This window comes from Esox lucius, chromosome 12 (assembly GCF_011004845.1).
Source record: "Esox lucius isolate fEsoLuc1 chromosome 12, fEsoLuc1.pri, whole genome shotgun sequence".
Classification (NCBI taxonomy): Eukaryota; Metazoa; Chordata; class Actinopteri; order Esociformes; family Esocidae; genus Esox; species Esox lucius.
This window is the reverse complement of record NC_047580.1, coordinates 21,572,360-21,585,268: the sequence shown is the minus strand read 5'-3', so window position 1 is coordinate 21,585,268 and position 12,909 is coordinate 21,572,360. Positions and strand designations below refer to the sequence as shown.

The 12,909-nt window shown below is 38.2% G+C and overlaps 1 protein-coding gene across 3 annotated transcripts in view; it reads left to right on the top strand.

Moving 5' to 3' along the window:
- The first annotated feature begins 1,899 nt into the window (after positions 1–1,899).
- Positions 1,900–12,909, top strand: part of nphp4 (nephronophthisis 4) — a 144,497-nt gene continuing 133,487 nt past the window's right edge. For all 3 annotated transcript variants that reach the window (XM_020051866.2, XM_020051867.2, XM_034295795.1), the window contains exons 1-2: positions 1,900–2,400; positions 6,656–6,817. In XM_020051866.2, the coding sequence (XP_019907425.2) occupies positions 2,251–2,400; positions 6,656–6,817 (312 nt within the window). In that variant the 5' untranslated portion in view covers positions 1,900–2,250. The remainder of the gene's footprint in view (positions 2,401–6,655; positions 6,818–12,909) is intronic.

Below are 12,909 nucleotides of genomic sequence, written 5' to 3'. Positions count from 1 at the left end.
AGATCAAGGTTTGACTTTTAAAACTGTAAAAACTTCCATTAAAATTGCTTTATTACTGCCACTTTTAGCATGTTTGGTACACATCTGATGAAAAGGCGCAATTCATTAGCAGGTCCAGGCTGTTCTGTTCAATCTCAGGACAACTGAGTATTGGAAAAGTATGCTTTCATGATATTTCTAGGCTAGTCTAAATACTTGTTGGAGCAACATGTCATTTCCAATTTCCTAGACACTGACTTTAGGGGCTGACTTTATACCAAAATTACACCTAAACACAACCAAAGTTATACACTACAGTCACACAAATTCATTACCTATAATGAAGTACATATAGAGACATACCTGTTCACAAAAATACTTTTATTAAAGCTTCACAATCTGCTCACACTCTCTCTCTGTTTGTGTGTTGTGACAGAGAGGGAGAGATAGATAGTAAAAAAGAAAGTGAGAGTGTCAGGAGAATAAGACCAAACAAGCTATTAAACTGTTTTGAAAAGGAATATTTCATAGTTTTCATATTCTCTTAAAAACTTAAAAACTGAGATTATATTGTGCCCTAATTAAAGTGACAATACCGATGCAAAAAAGGAGATTCCCAGCATTATGCAGATACTATAATGTTAGCCATAATGTACATTCATATCAGTGCCACTTATATACAGTTTGGAACAAAAACCTTTAATTCAATAATTATATTCAAAGTGGCATATGACAGTTTGACAGTGTTGCCTACTTTGGGTACCTGACTGTAGTGTTAATCAAGACACCTGCACACGGGTGACCTCATAGCTGGCTACAGCACTGGTTACAACATGAAATTAAAATGTATTAAATCTGGAGTTTTGCTCCATTTGCTCGGGGTGTATTATTATGCATATGCCGGCATTACTAGTCATCTATAGGGATGTATATGTGTCAATGCATTTTTCTCCCAGATTTGTCCTCTCTATCATACCACGGTAACCGATGTCAAGTGCCTGGAAACAATAATTAGCAAAAACCCAGAGATACCTCATTCCCGTTGACTGAAATATAATAAATATAAATATTTGACGTGTCCTAATCAACGCCTACCTGAAAAATGTCACATTGGTTATTTTTGCATTTCACCTTTCATTTATCCCGTAAATAATTTTTGATACACTTCAAATAAGATCTGTGTTTTTTAGGTTTAATCCATGTCAATGTCTAAATCTTGTCAGAAAAAGGTGACATTAATTTGCATAAATTCATTAGCTGAATAAATATAGGCGAAGACATTGATATGCCTCCCTTTGTTTTATAGATATTTAAACAGTTATAAAAACGGCAGTGGTGTATTCCTAAAAGAAATACATCTTATTTCCAGTGGATTTAAAAATCCATATAGAAGAAATGAATGTTGTAACACTCACAAACGCTTGTACATTTTGGCCGCTAGGTTTCACGGGGATCATAGTATTTCAGTCAATAAACCGCTTAACGAAATGAGAGAAATATAAATTTAGGATTTAACTCCCCTGGTTTAATCACTCCGCCTGTTGAGAGCAATTCATAGCGTGGTCTATTGGCCACACCCCGCCTAGTCACGCAAGTTCCATTTTGAAACCAAAGCAAAGCATTTTCTCCCAGTCCCCAACATCTATAACCAACCGCCATGATTTCACCATGGTAACCGATGCCAAATGACGGGGGAAACCACTTTAGAGGGAACAAAGGCCAAGGGTGGCTGAGTTGTAGTATATTAAATTGGTAATACTTAATTGATATTGCTTGTTTTAAGGCACTATAAATTCAGTATTTATCAGCTGATTTGATATGAAAATATTCTGCACTATTCATACTTTGATTTTATTGAATCGTATTTCTTCAGCCCCCCTTTTTGGAAAGTGAGCAAGGCTATTTCGCTTAGATGCCTATCATTAATGCTGTATAGGCAAATAGTAACAGCAAGCTAACGTTAGAACTCCAAATTGGCGAGTTTAAAATTGTATTTTAGATTACACTACGCTACATTTTACGGGCTACAATTATAAACATTAGGGTAACGTTATCTTACGTTCTAGGTTTGGTAGCTAGCTAGGCTAAGTTAGCTAAAAGTACAAGCTGTAACTAATCACGTTACTGCTGCCTGGTGGAGTTAGTACCAAATAATGTAACGTCATCATCAAACCTCCAGCTAGGTAGCTTGCTTAGTGTCCAGATTGGCACTGTTTTTACATTGTTTTAGCCAAAGTGACTTTTGACTGTACTGCTGACACGAACATCCCAATGACCGACGACTGGAAATCACTTTTTGCAAGAGGTCGGGTGATTCCTCCCCACAGCCAGACTGTTCGAAAGGCACAAGATTCATGTTTGTCTCACCCTCAAGGCTTCCAAATCACCCTGAACCATGTTGATGTACCGCACATTCAACAGGTAGGCTAACACTACATAATAACAGTAACGAGAACGTACGGTCCGTAGCGCTGTACAAACATGATGGGTGGTTCGCGAACGATGGGAACTGAATCGCATTGTTGAAAGGAGCTGTTCATTTGGCACCATGATTTCATTACCTATAAGCATAAGCAATAACAGCTATATTTACAGTCACTAAATATAGCATATATATAGCATAACACTGCAGAATCAAGAACTGAGGATTGTGGTCCACTTCCAGCAAATTTTCCCAGTATTTGAAAGAATCGCAATGCCCATCACTACTCTACTGGAAACATGGTTTTAGGGTTGCTGCACGGGGAGAGTGACGCGTTAAATGGCTAAAAAGCAGTAGAGGTTTTCTCTTTAGTGATGGGTCGATTAAAACTGGAACTCCGATGAACTTTAGTTTACAGTGTATTGAGTCACAAAGTGTAGCTTCGGGCGTGAGAACCATCAAACTACTGACTATCTGTCAAATGTCTGATTCCCTCAAGTTACATTGATAACAAAAATACAATTGACAATAGAGCACTATATTTTAAGTATATTGTAATGTACAATTAATTGATTTATTTTTAGATTGTGGTGTATAAGGGTTGTTGAATGTACTGCAAATGTGCCGGTAATATTTATTGTCTATAAAAAGGAAATATTTATATCCCCAACACACGCTTGTTAAAGCATAGTCTTAATAAAAAAAACGAAAGGTTATACTTCCATTAAATTTGCCCCATTGCACAAGCACGTGTGCTTACATAAGTATTGTAGACATTCTTCCTGAAATGTCACTAAGTTGGAGGCTTATGTCACTAAGGTAGACTTACACCTGGGGAATTTATCAGTCTTGTGGAGGCACAGGATGAAATCCCTCTGTATACAGTGCATTTGGAAATTATTCAGACCACTTCCTCCAAAATCTTTTGTTACACACTTCACTTATAATCGTTATTTTCTTTTGCCATCAATCAATGCACAATAACCCATAAACACAAAGCAAAAATACTGTTTAGAAAATGTAATGAAAAATAAGAACTGAAATCTCATGTACTCTTTGCCATGATGGCAAATTATGCTCAGATGCATCCTATGTACTTTGAACATTCTTGATGTCTCTAGATTTTGATTGTAGTCCACCTGAGCAACATTTATTGATTGGACATGGTATGGAAAGGCATATACCCTGGAAATCTTATGTATAATAACCTGCACTGTTCATGTCAGACCAAAAACCAAGCCATGAAGTTTCTCCAGAAACCTTTGAGATAGAAGTGTGTGGAGGCATAGATCAGGGGAAGGTTATAAAACAGTTTTTCTATAGCACTGAAAGTTCCTTGGAGCACACTGAACCCATTTAACATCTCTGGGGAGACATCTCTGCTTTAAAAGATCTGCAAGGAAGGATGTGAGGAACTGCCCAACGCTGCCAAAGGTGTCTCCAGCGGACAATAAAACCGAAATTAACAGCGTGAAATGAAACAGAGAAACATTTATTCAAAATGTATTCAAATACAGTGCTGCTTTGAAGTATGTGAACCCTACAGGGAACGTCATTCTCTTTGTCTCTAAAATCTTAAAATAACCTCAATGATTTGCTTGTATGCTTTGGGTTGTTGTCTAATTGGAAAACCCATTTTTGGCCCAGCTTTAGCTGCTTGACGTCATCAGTTCCAGAAACACCTGGTATACCTCATTTCATGGTTCCTTTAATGTTGTGCAGTTGACCAGGTCCAGAGGAGGAAAATCAGCCCCAGATCTTGAAATTCACACCACTGTTGACTGTTGGGATAAGGTTTTTTTGGTAGGCAGTGTTGGGTTTTTGTCAATGATAGTGGTATTGATTATAACCAAAAATGTCCAGAGAATAGACTTCCAGGTGATCTCAGGCAAAGATGGGCAGGTGTTTTTATTTTTTGACAGCAGATGCTTCTTTCTAGCAACCCCCCATGACATGTCATTTCAATTAATTGTTGGTGTTATTGTTGAAGCATGCACAGTTACCTGAAATGCAGCAAGGGAAGTTTGCGAATTTCCAAATGTTAGGTTTGGTTTGCGATTTATTATTATTCATCTGGCTCTTGGGGATATTTTTGGAAGGACATCCACTTCTAGGCCGAGTTGCTGTCATGTATTTCATTGTATTTCTTTGCATCACAGTGGACTGATGGAGTGCTAATCTTTTTGAGATGGTTGTATAGCCCTCCCCAGACTGATGTGCTGTCATTACACTTTTCCTGATGTCCTCTGTGATCTCATTTTGTTTAGCCATGGTGTGTTTTGCATTCACCTGTATGGGTAACACCAAACTGACCACGTTTCTTGTCTGTATTTGTCTTGCTCAAACGCTTTCCTAAAAAGCCCTCCATCGGTTGATTAATTTGTTACCCAATTTGCCCACCTGTTCTTACTTACCTACTTGATTTAACCAATGCATCTTGGGGTTCACTTATTGTTGCACTTACTCTATTTCCTTTTTAATTTAGTTTTTCTACAACACACATGATTTCCTATAAACCAACATGAATTTGGTAACTATAAAATTGTATATCAAGTAAAAAAGACTGGTTTGGATTAAATTAAGATCATGGTATACACAAAAATATATAATTGCACAAGGGGTTCACATTCTTTAAAGCAGCAATGTATAGTTCTTTTTTGTTGTAAGATTATATGAATAATTAGTATATGGCTTCACATTACATATATTTACCAAAGTGTTCACATTAAAACATTATTGCCATACATCTATGTTTATTTTCACATATAGGTTATTTAACCTGAGGCAATTCAAACAGTAGTAGTTAGCTTGTGCTGGCAGATGCTATTTGGTATTCTAAATCGTACATGAGGATCCAAAGAGGTGTTCTGGAAATTTTTGATCTTGAGTCTGATGTTCTATCAAGGTCTTTAATTCTTTAAATTCATAGGAAAAGTTTAAATTGCAGAAATACAGAAATTGATGATAATCAAGTTTAAATTATGTAGGTAAAAGAAGCTGGGTTTGGTTGCCTGTGGGACCGTGCTACTCCCCTCCCTCTCTTATTAATACATACAGTACCAGTCAAAGGTTTGAACACCTACTAATTCAAGGATATTTCTGTAGTTTTACTATTCCACATTGTAGAATAATATTGAAGACTACCTATGAAATAAAACACAATCTTGTACCAATCAAAAAGTAAAAGTTACTGCTTCACAGTGCTGCAATCTAAGGTGCAGTTAAATGCCGATTTCTGAAGCTGGTAACTCCAATGAACTTATCTGCAGCCGAGGTAACTCTGGATCTTCCTTTTATGTTGCTGTCCTCATTAGAGCCAGTTTCTTCATAGTGCTTGATGGTTTTTGTGACTGCACTTGAAGAAACTTTCAAAGTTCTTTTTAGGGATACACGATGAGAGAATTATAGTCCAATAACAAATATTCCTATAACACAATCAGACAGTGTTTTGGCTGAGTCTGTTGTTTTGTCATGTATGTAACTGTGTACCCTGGCATTCATTTTATAAAAATGGTATTAGACGTCCTCAACCAAACTGCAACAAAGAAAAATGAACAATTAAACAATTGGACAACAACTTTTTTTTAAAATAAAAATGACAGGAGCATATTTAATGCCTGTTCAATAGCACAATCTGTCTGAAAATATCAGCTGGTTTTAAACCAATCCCAAAACCGATCACTGACCATGAGCAATATCAGTGCATCCATACTATTTTTAAACATACATTTAAGTTATATAATGTTGTTTTGAATGAGTAGGCACATTTTTTTTAAAACTGAAAGTATGTCCTAGACCTGGCTGCAGACCCACAACTTTAGGATGCAGAGACAGCTGCTCAGACTACTGAGTGTAGCCAGCGAATCGTTCTATATACAACTATTAATGCACACATGTTAATGGAGGAATTAGTTCTCTGCATGTGCTGAGCAACCTTTAGCAAATGTCAGTTCTCAGCAGTCGGAAACATTATTCACTTAAGTATGGACAAAAAATAAGGCCAGATAAATCTCCTGTGACATAACTGCCAGATAAATCTCCTGTGACATAACTGTGAATGAACGAACAGAACAAAATTGTTATAGTGCACTGTCCCTTTTTCCGATTTCATTGTTGTTGAAATACTGACTAGCTAATGTCATCTTATATGTCGTGTTCTATGTGATTATATTTTGTCATCCTAGCAATGTAGCTTATAAGTTTAAAAATAGTTATTCTTTTCTAACTGGCTACCTTATTTCCGTTTTCCCATAGGAGAAGATGGAAGGGGAATCAGAAGGAAGTCAAAAGAGAGAAGCAGCCAAGTATCAGCTGAATGTTTCCTTGTTCGATTCCAGTCACCAGCACTTCTTTGGGAGAACCTGGAAGAGCTTGCCTCAACAGATGATGGCTGTCCACAGGGTGGTGTTTAATGAGGTACATCAATGGGGTTGATTCACATTGCTTTTGGTAACATTCAGGCAGGTCCCTCCCTCTTTTGCTCTGTTGAAACATTTGCAGTTCTAGCATTTTCTTAGGGAGAATAAATACACCCTTGCTCCCCTTGAATTCACCCTTAATATTGGGCATACTCAAATTTAGGAATGGGTCGATCCAATGTGGAAAAAACATATTGTAAACATTAAATACATTGTTAATAACAGGCAGATGGGAAACATGCAGGCTATGGCTTATGCACTCAATAACCACAATACATTCTGCAGTATGGAATTTCTTTATATATGAAAACGCCACTAGTTAAACTTGGCAAAGCAAGTGTTTCAAAGAGTTACAGTAGAAAAGCTTAAGCTTGCTAGCTAACCCCAGGTAGCTAACGCCCATTAGCTAACCCCAGGTAACTAATGCCTCCTAGCTAAGTTACCTAACGCTAGCTAATGCCAGACTAATTGAGAATAGACCACTTTTAACTGTGTAATATATTAAATCAAAATCCATTCAGAATCATAGCTAAATAGCATGCCTAACTGGTGCTATAGAGATGTTCGCGCTGTGATTGGACGACAAGCTGAACGTGCCAATTCAGATGGAAGTGTATGATTTAATCTAATTGCCAATTAAGAAAATTCCTGTAAAACTTTAAGAAAAACTGTCAGTTTGTCACATCCCTAGTTTTCACTGCAGTGACTTATTTGTTCAATACGGATCGACTTTCCCGTTCCACATTGCTTTAGAAGCACATTGCTTTTTCCACAAATGCCATACTCTACCTTGGAGTGTTCATGAAGTGTATATGAATATACAGTCGTATGAAAAAGTTTGGGCACCCCTGACAATTTCCATGATATTCTTTTATAAATAATTGGGTGTTTGGATCAGAAAATTTATTTTGATCTGTCAAATAACTGATGGACACAGTAATATTTCAGTAGTGAAATTAGGTTTATTGGATGAACCGAACATTTGCAATATGCACCAAAATGAAATTAGACAGGTGCATATATTTGGGCATCCCAACTGAAAAATCACATCAATATTTAGTAGAGCCTCCTTTTGCAAAAAAAACAGCCTCTAGACGCTTCCTATAGCCTCTAATGAGTGTCTGGATTCTGGATTAAGGTATTTTGAACCATTCCTCTTTACAAAAAATCTGCAGTTCAGTTAGGTTTGATGGTTGCCGAGCATGGACAGCCCGCTTCAAATCATCCCACTGATTTTCAATGATATTCAGGTCTGGGGACTGGGATGGCCATTCCAGAACATTGTACTTGTTCCTCTGCATAAATGCCCGGGTATATTTTGAGCAGTGTTTTGGGTCGTTGTCTTGTTGAAATATCCAGCCCCGGCGTAACTTCAACTTTGTGACTGATTCTTCAACATTATTCTCAAGAATCTTGATATTGAGTGGAATCCATGTGACCCTCAACTTTAACAAGATTCCCAGTACCGGCACTGGCTACACAGCCCCACAGCATGATGGAACCTCCACCAAGTTTTACTGTGGGTAGCAAGTGTTTTTTCTTGGAACACTGTGTTCTTTTGCCACCATGCATAACGCCCCTTGTTATGACCAAATGACTCAATCTTTGTTTCATCGGTCCACAGCACCTTATTCCAAAATGAAGCTGGCTTGTCCAAATGTGCGTTTGCATACCTCAAGCGACTCTGTTTGTGGCGTGTGTGCAGAAAAGGCTTCTTCCGCATCACTCTCCCGTATAGCTTCTCCTTGTGCAAAGTGCACTGAATTGTTGAAAGATGCACAGTGACACCATCTGCAGCAAGATGATGTTGTAGGTCTTTGGAAGTGGTCTGTGGGCTGTTTTTGACCGTTCTCACCATCCTTCGCCTTTGCCTCTCCGATATTTTACTTGGCCTGCCACTTCTGGCCTTAACATGAACTGTGCCTGTGGTCTTCCATTTCCTCACTATGTTCCTCACAATGGACACTGACAGCTTAAATCTCTGCGATAGCTTTGGTAGCCTTCCCCTAAACCATAATGTTGAATAATATTTGTTTTCAGGTCATTTGAGAGTTGTTTTGAGGCCCCCATGTTGCCACGCTTCAGAGGACAGTCAAAGAGAACAACAACTTGCAATTGGCCACCTTAAATACCTTTTCTCACCAAACCAATTGTGTGTTCCAATTAATCAATGCTAAGTAGTTACAGGTATTCAAATCAACAAAATGACAAGGGTGCCCACATTTTTGCATAGCCTATTTTTCACATCTGATTTTATTTCATACAACTTAATATTGCTACACTAAAACTCTTTGTCTGGAACATACCCTTGTACTCAGCTTTTATTAGAAAATGAATGGCATGCCACTGTGATAATTTTCTGTAACGACAGAGTAAATTATTATGCAGCCTCAGATGGGTGCCTAAACTTTTTCATACCACTGTATGTTAAGTGCCACTTTTAACATTGTGAAATTTGGCCATTAAAAGTTGTGGTGCATACAATTCAGTCAAGTAACAGAATATACAATCATAGCACATCAACAAAATAAAAATGTCAGTAACAGATTGGTGCTTGATATCGGCAGATACTCCACATTCAGTGCTCAGAATCGGTATTGACAATGAAGAAGTGTAATCAGTGCATCCCTACTCACACTGATCGCTTATATCGAAGCATTGACCATAATTGGTCAACAACTTTTCAAAGTGTTTAGTTTTATGGGGATGAACATTTTATGTCAACTGTATTAACTTTACAAAAACCATGTGGTTCAGCGAGAAGGTTGCTTCTCGCTGAACACCGACTCCGACTCCGGTAAAAGGAGTGCTGCTTTGATTGACCAACACATAAAAAGCTGCACGCATGAAGGCATCCATCTTTTAATTGGGGGACCTCATAAAAACATGCAACATAGAGGACCTTTAGTTTTATTCAATTACTTATTTTTAATAAAATGGCCAGGTAAGCGTACCAATTAAATGAGACCACATAAGTCTGGGAAGGCAATAGTACCATATCAAAAATATTGGAGCTCCATCAGTTCACTATGAGGCAAATCATTTCCAAATGGAGAGCATTTCACAAGAAAGCGACTCTGCCTAGGAGTGGCCTTCCAAAATATCTCCAAGAGCCACAAGAATAATATTAAATGCCATCCAAAACAAAACAACTGGATATTTGCAGACCTCTCTTGCTGCATCTGTGGTTACTGTGCATGCTTCAACAATAACAAGAACATTTAATCAAAATGGCATTCTTGGAAGGGTTGGTAGGAAGAAGCCAAACTGCCTGTATTAACTTTGCCAGAGACCACCTGGACAAACCTGAAGGTTACAGAAAGTACATTCCCTGGACAGATGAGTCAAAAATGTAGCTTTGTTTGGGGAAACCCAACACTGCCTACCTCAAAAAAACGTATCCCAAAGTCAAGCATTGTCATGGGAATGTCAAGATCTGGGGCTGCTTTTCCTCCTCAGGATCTGGATAACGGCACAACATTTTAAGGGAATTTTGAGGTGCAAGACATTTTTGAACAGAACATCAGGCCATCAGTCAAGGACCATAAGCTGGGCCGGAAATGTGTCTTCCAAAATGTCAACAAACTTGCACATTCAAGCAAATCTACCCCCAAAGAAATATCAGGAAAAAGAAGATTAGTGTTTCGGATTGGCCAAGTCAAACTCCTGACCTCAGTCCAATTGAGATATTGTAGCAGGACCTGAAGTAGGCAGTACATGCCAGACACCGTCAAACCTCACTGAATTGGCTGAGTTCTATTTGGAGTGGCGGGCAAAAATGTCTCAAAAAAGATGTCAGAGACTGATCAGTGGCTTAACAAGACGTTTACTACAAGTTTTTGCTGCTAATAGGGCTGCCACAAGCTATTGGATGTGGGAGTTCACATATTCTTGCTCACTTGAAATCAGAGTTTTTGTTAAATTAGCCACTGAAAATGTGTCCTACGTCTTTTTTGTGTCCTTTATTTGGAATGGCTTTATTACAAATAATTGTTATTTCAGACACTGACATGGTCGGACACCGACAAAGCATTTGCTTGGTGATTAGATGGGACGAAACCCCTACTGCAGCCAATTTACAATGTGTGCTCAAATTCAGTTGAAAGGTGGACAATTTAAAGCCATTAATTAGTTTAAATTCCAATTGTTCCTGAATTGTCAGAATTTTGTTAAAGAGAGTTAACATAGTTAAGCAGTTAAGATACTGCATTCAACAGACCCATAAGACTTGAGTAAGTCTTACTTTCTTGGCCTATGAATGTCTTGTTCATATCGTTAAAACTTATGAAGTTATGTTAAGGAGGAACTAACATTTGGCAAATTTATGTTTTTTGCACTTTTATGTTTTTTAACATACTTTGATAATCACATTTGGAATTACTTCTAGTAAAAGGGAAGCACATTTTTGGTTACTCTATTATAAAATATATTGTTTGGGTCCAACAGAACGGGCACAAGGAATTTTAGGAAAGTTAGTGAAAGTTTGCATCACCTTGTTGCCCACAAATAATAAACCATATTTCAGATCCCTGTTGCCCCAAGCGATCGATCAGGCTGCAAGAGTCACACAGATTTTGATTTGATTTGGGCTGATACACTGCATTTAAGCTGGTGTTTATGAGTGGAGAATTGCTGTCTGGTATCCAAATAAAGTCTTGGGGATTGTAGCTTAGTAGCGGGGGAGTTCAGTAAAATTGCATAGGTCCTGTCAGCCATGATTGATTGTTTTTAATATCAGGGAAGGCAGAAAGAAAAAGCACCCCCTCTCACCATCTGTCTCTCTGTTTCTCTCTTTCTTGCCATGTACTGCCAACAACAGATTGTGGGTTAAACATTGTCCTTATAAAAACAAGTTATTTTGAAGAATACAACAGACTGCAGATTCATTTTGTTTCCTTTGTGCTTAGTTTATATTCCTGCTTAGACTAGAAGTCCATCATGTAATTGATGTTGAGCATGTGACACTTGGGTGGGATTTTATTACCATGCCTTACATACAGCTTCACAAAGTCCATCTGGTAGGTATTTTCTTAGAATCAGATACATATAATAGCAGTCACCTATAAAAGTGATGCTTTTCACAATTTATGATTTAATATTGATCCCCTTAGAATTCATTGTTTTAGACTGGTGCTGGAAGTTCACTATTTTTCCAGCAGTTTAGGATTTTACCTGGTTCCTAAAGTGTTCCAGTGTTGTTACCCAGATCATTCACTCATTCTCTGTTAGCAGAGCTTGTATTACCTGTCAGCCTTGTTGATCACTCCTGTCCATCCATATTGTAATTTTGAGTAAATGTCAGCTTAAGTCAGTAGAGGGCACTGTTGTGCCATAGGAAGCCTGAGTGGAGAGCATAGCTAATGGAGGTGTATGTGTTTTCTTCATAGAGATGGAACTTAAGCTTATAAAGACAGAAGAACTAACATGCAATTCCAAAAACATCCTGTAGGCTGTACTTTCTATTATTAAAAACTGTGTTCCTTCACTAATGGCAAAATCTACTACTGGAGCATGTATCCATAGGATCACTGGTGTTGAGTGGTGATGCTGGGCCGGGGGGCAAGCTGTCCTTACACCCCCAGAACAAAAATTTACGATGCGGTATACACGCATGTGAAGCCAATCCTGGTGTAGAATAACCTCACAGCCAACCTCTGACTAAGATGGCCACATAAAACAACAAAACATGAATACTTTTGTTTGCGTTTTTATTTTATCATAGCGTGGGCCCCCACCCACCGTGGACCCTGGTGCTGCCACACCCCCTGCACCCCTGATCGCTACGCCAGTGCATAGGATCACATTTATGGCATTGCTGTTCTCAATTGACCTTCTAACACTACAGCCCTGATAACTGTCCAGCTCATACAGAATTATTATAGTCAATGGTTGCAAATATTAGGGCGTCTTATTCTTATAGTTACATTCATTCGGCACATTACTACATGGATATTGTGTTACTTCTTAAAATACAGTACCAGTAAAAGGTTTGGACACACCGACCTACATCATACAAGGGTATTTCTTTAGCAGTACCGTCACTGTCCTTCTTAGTCTAACCACCCTTGTGGAGATCATCTGTTCACCAAC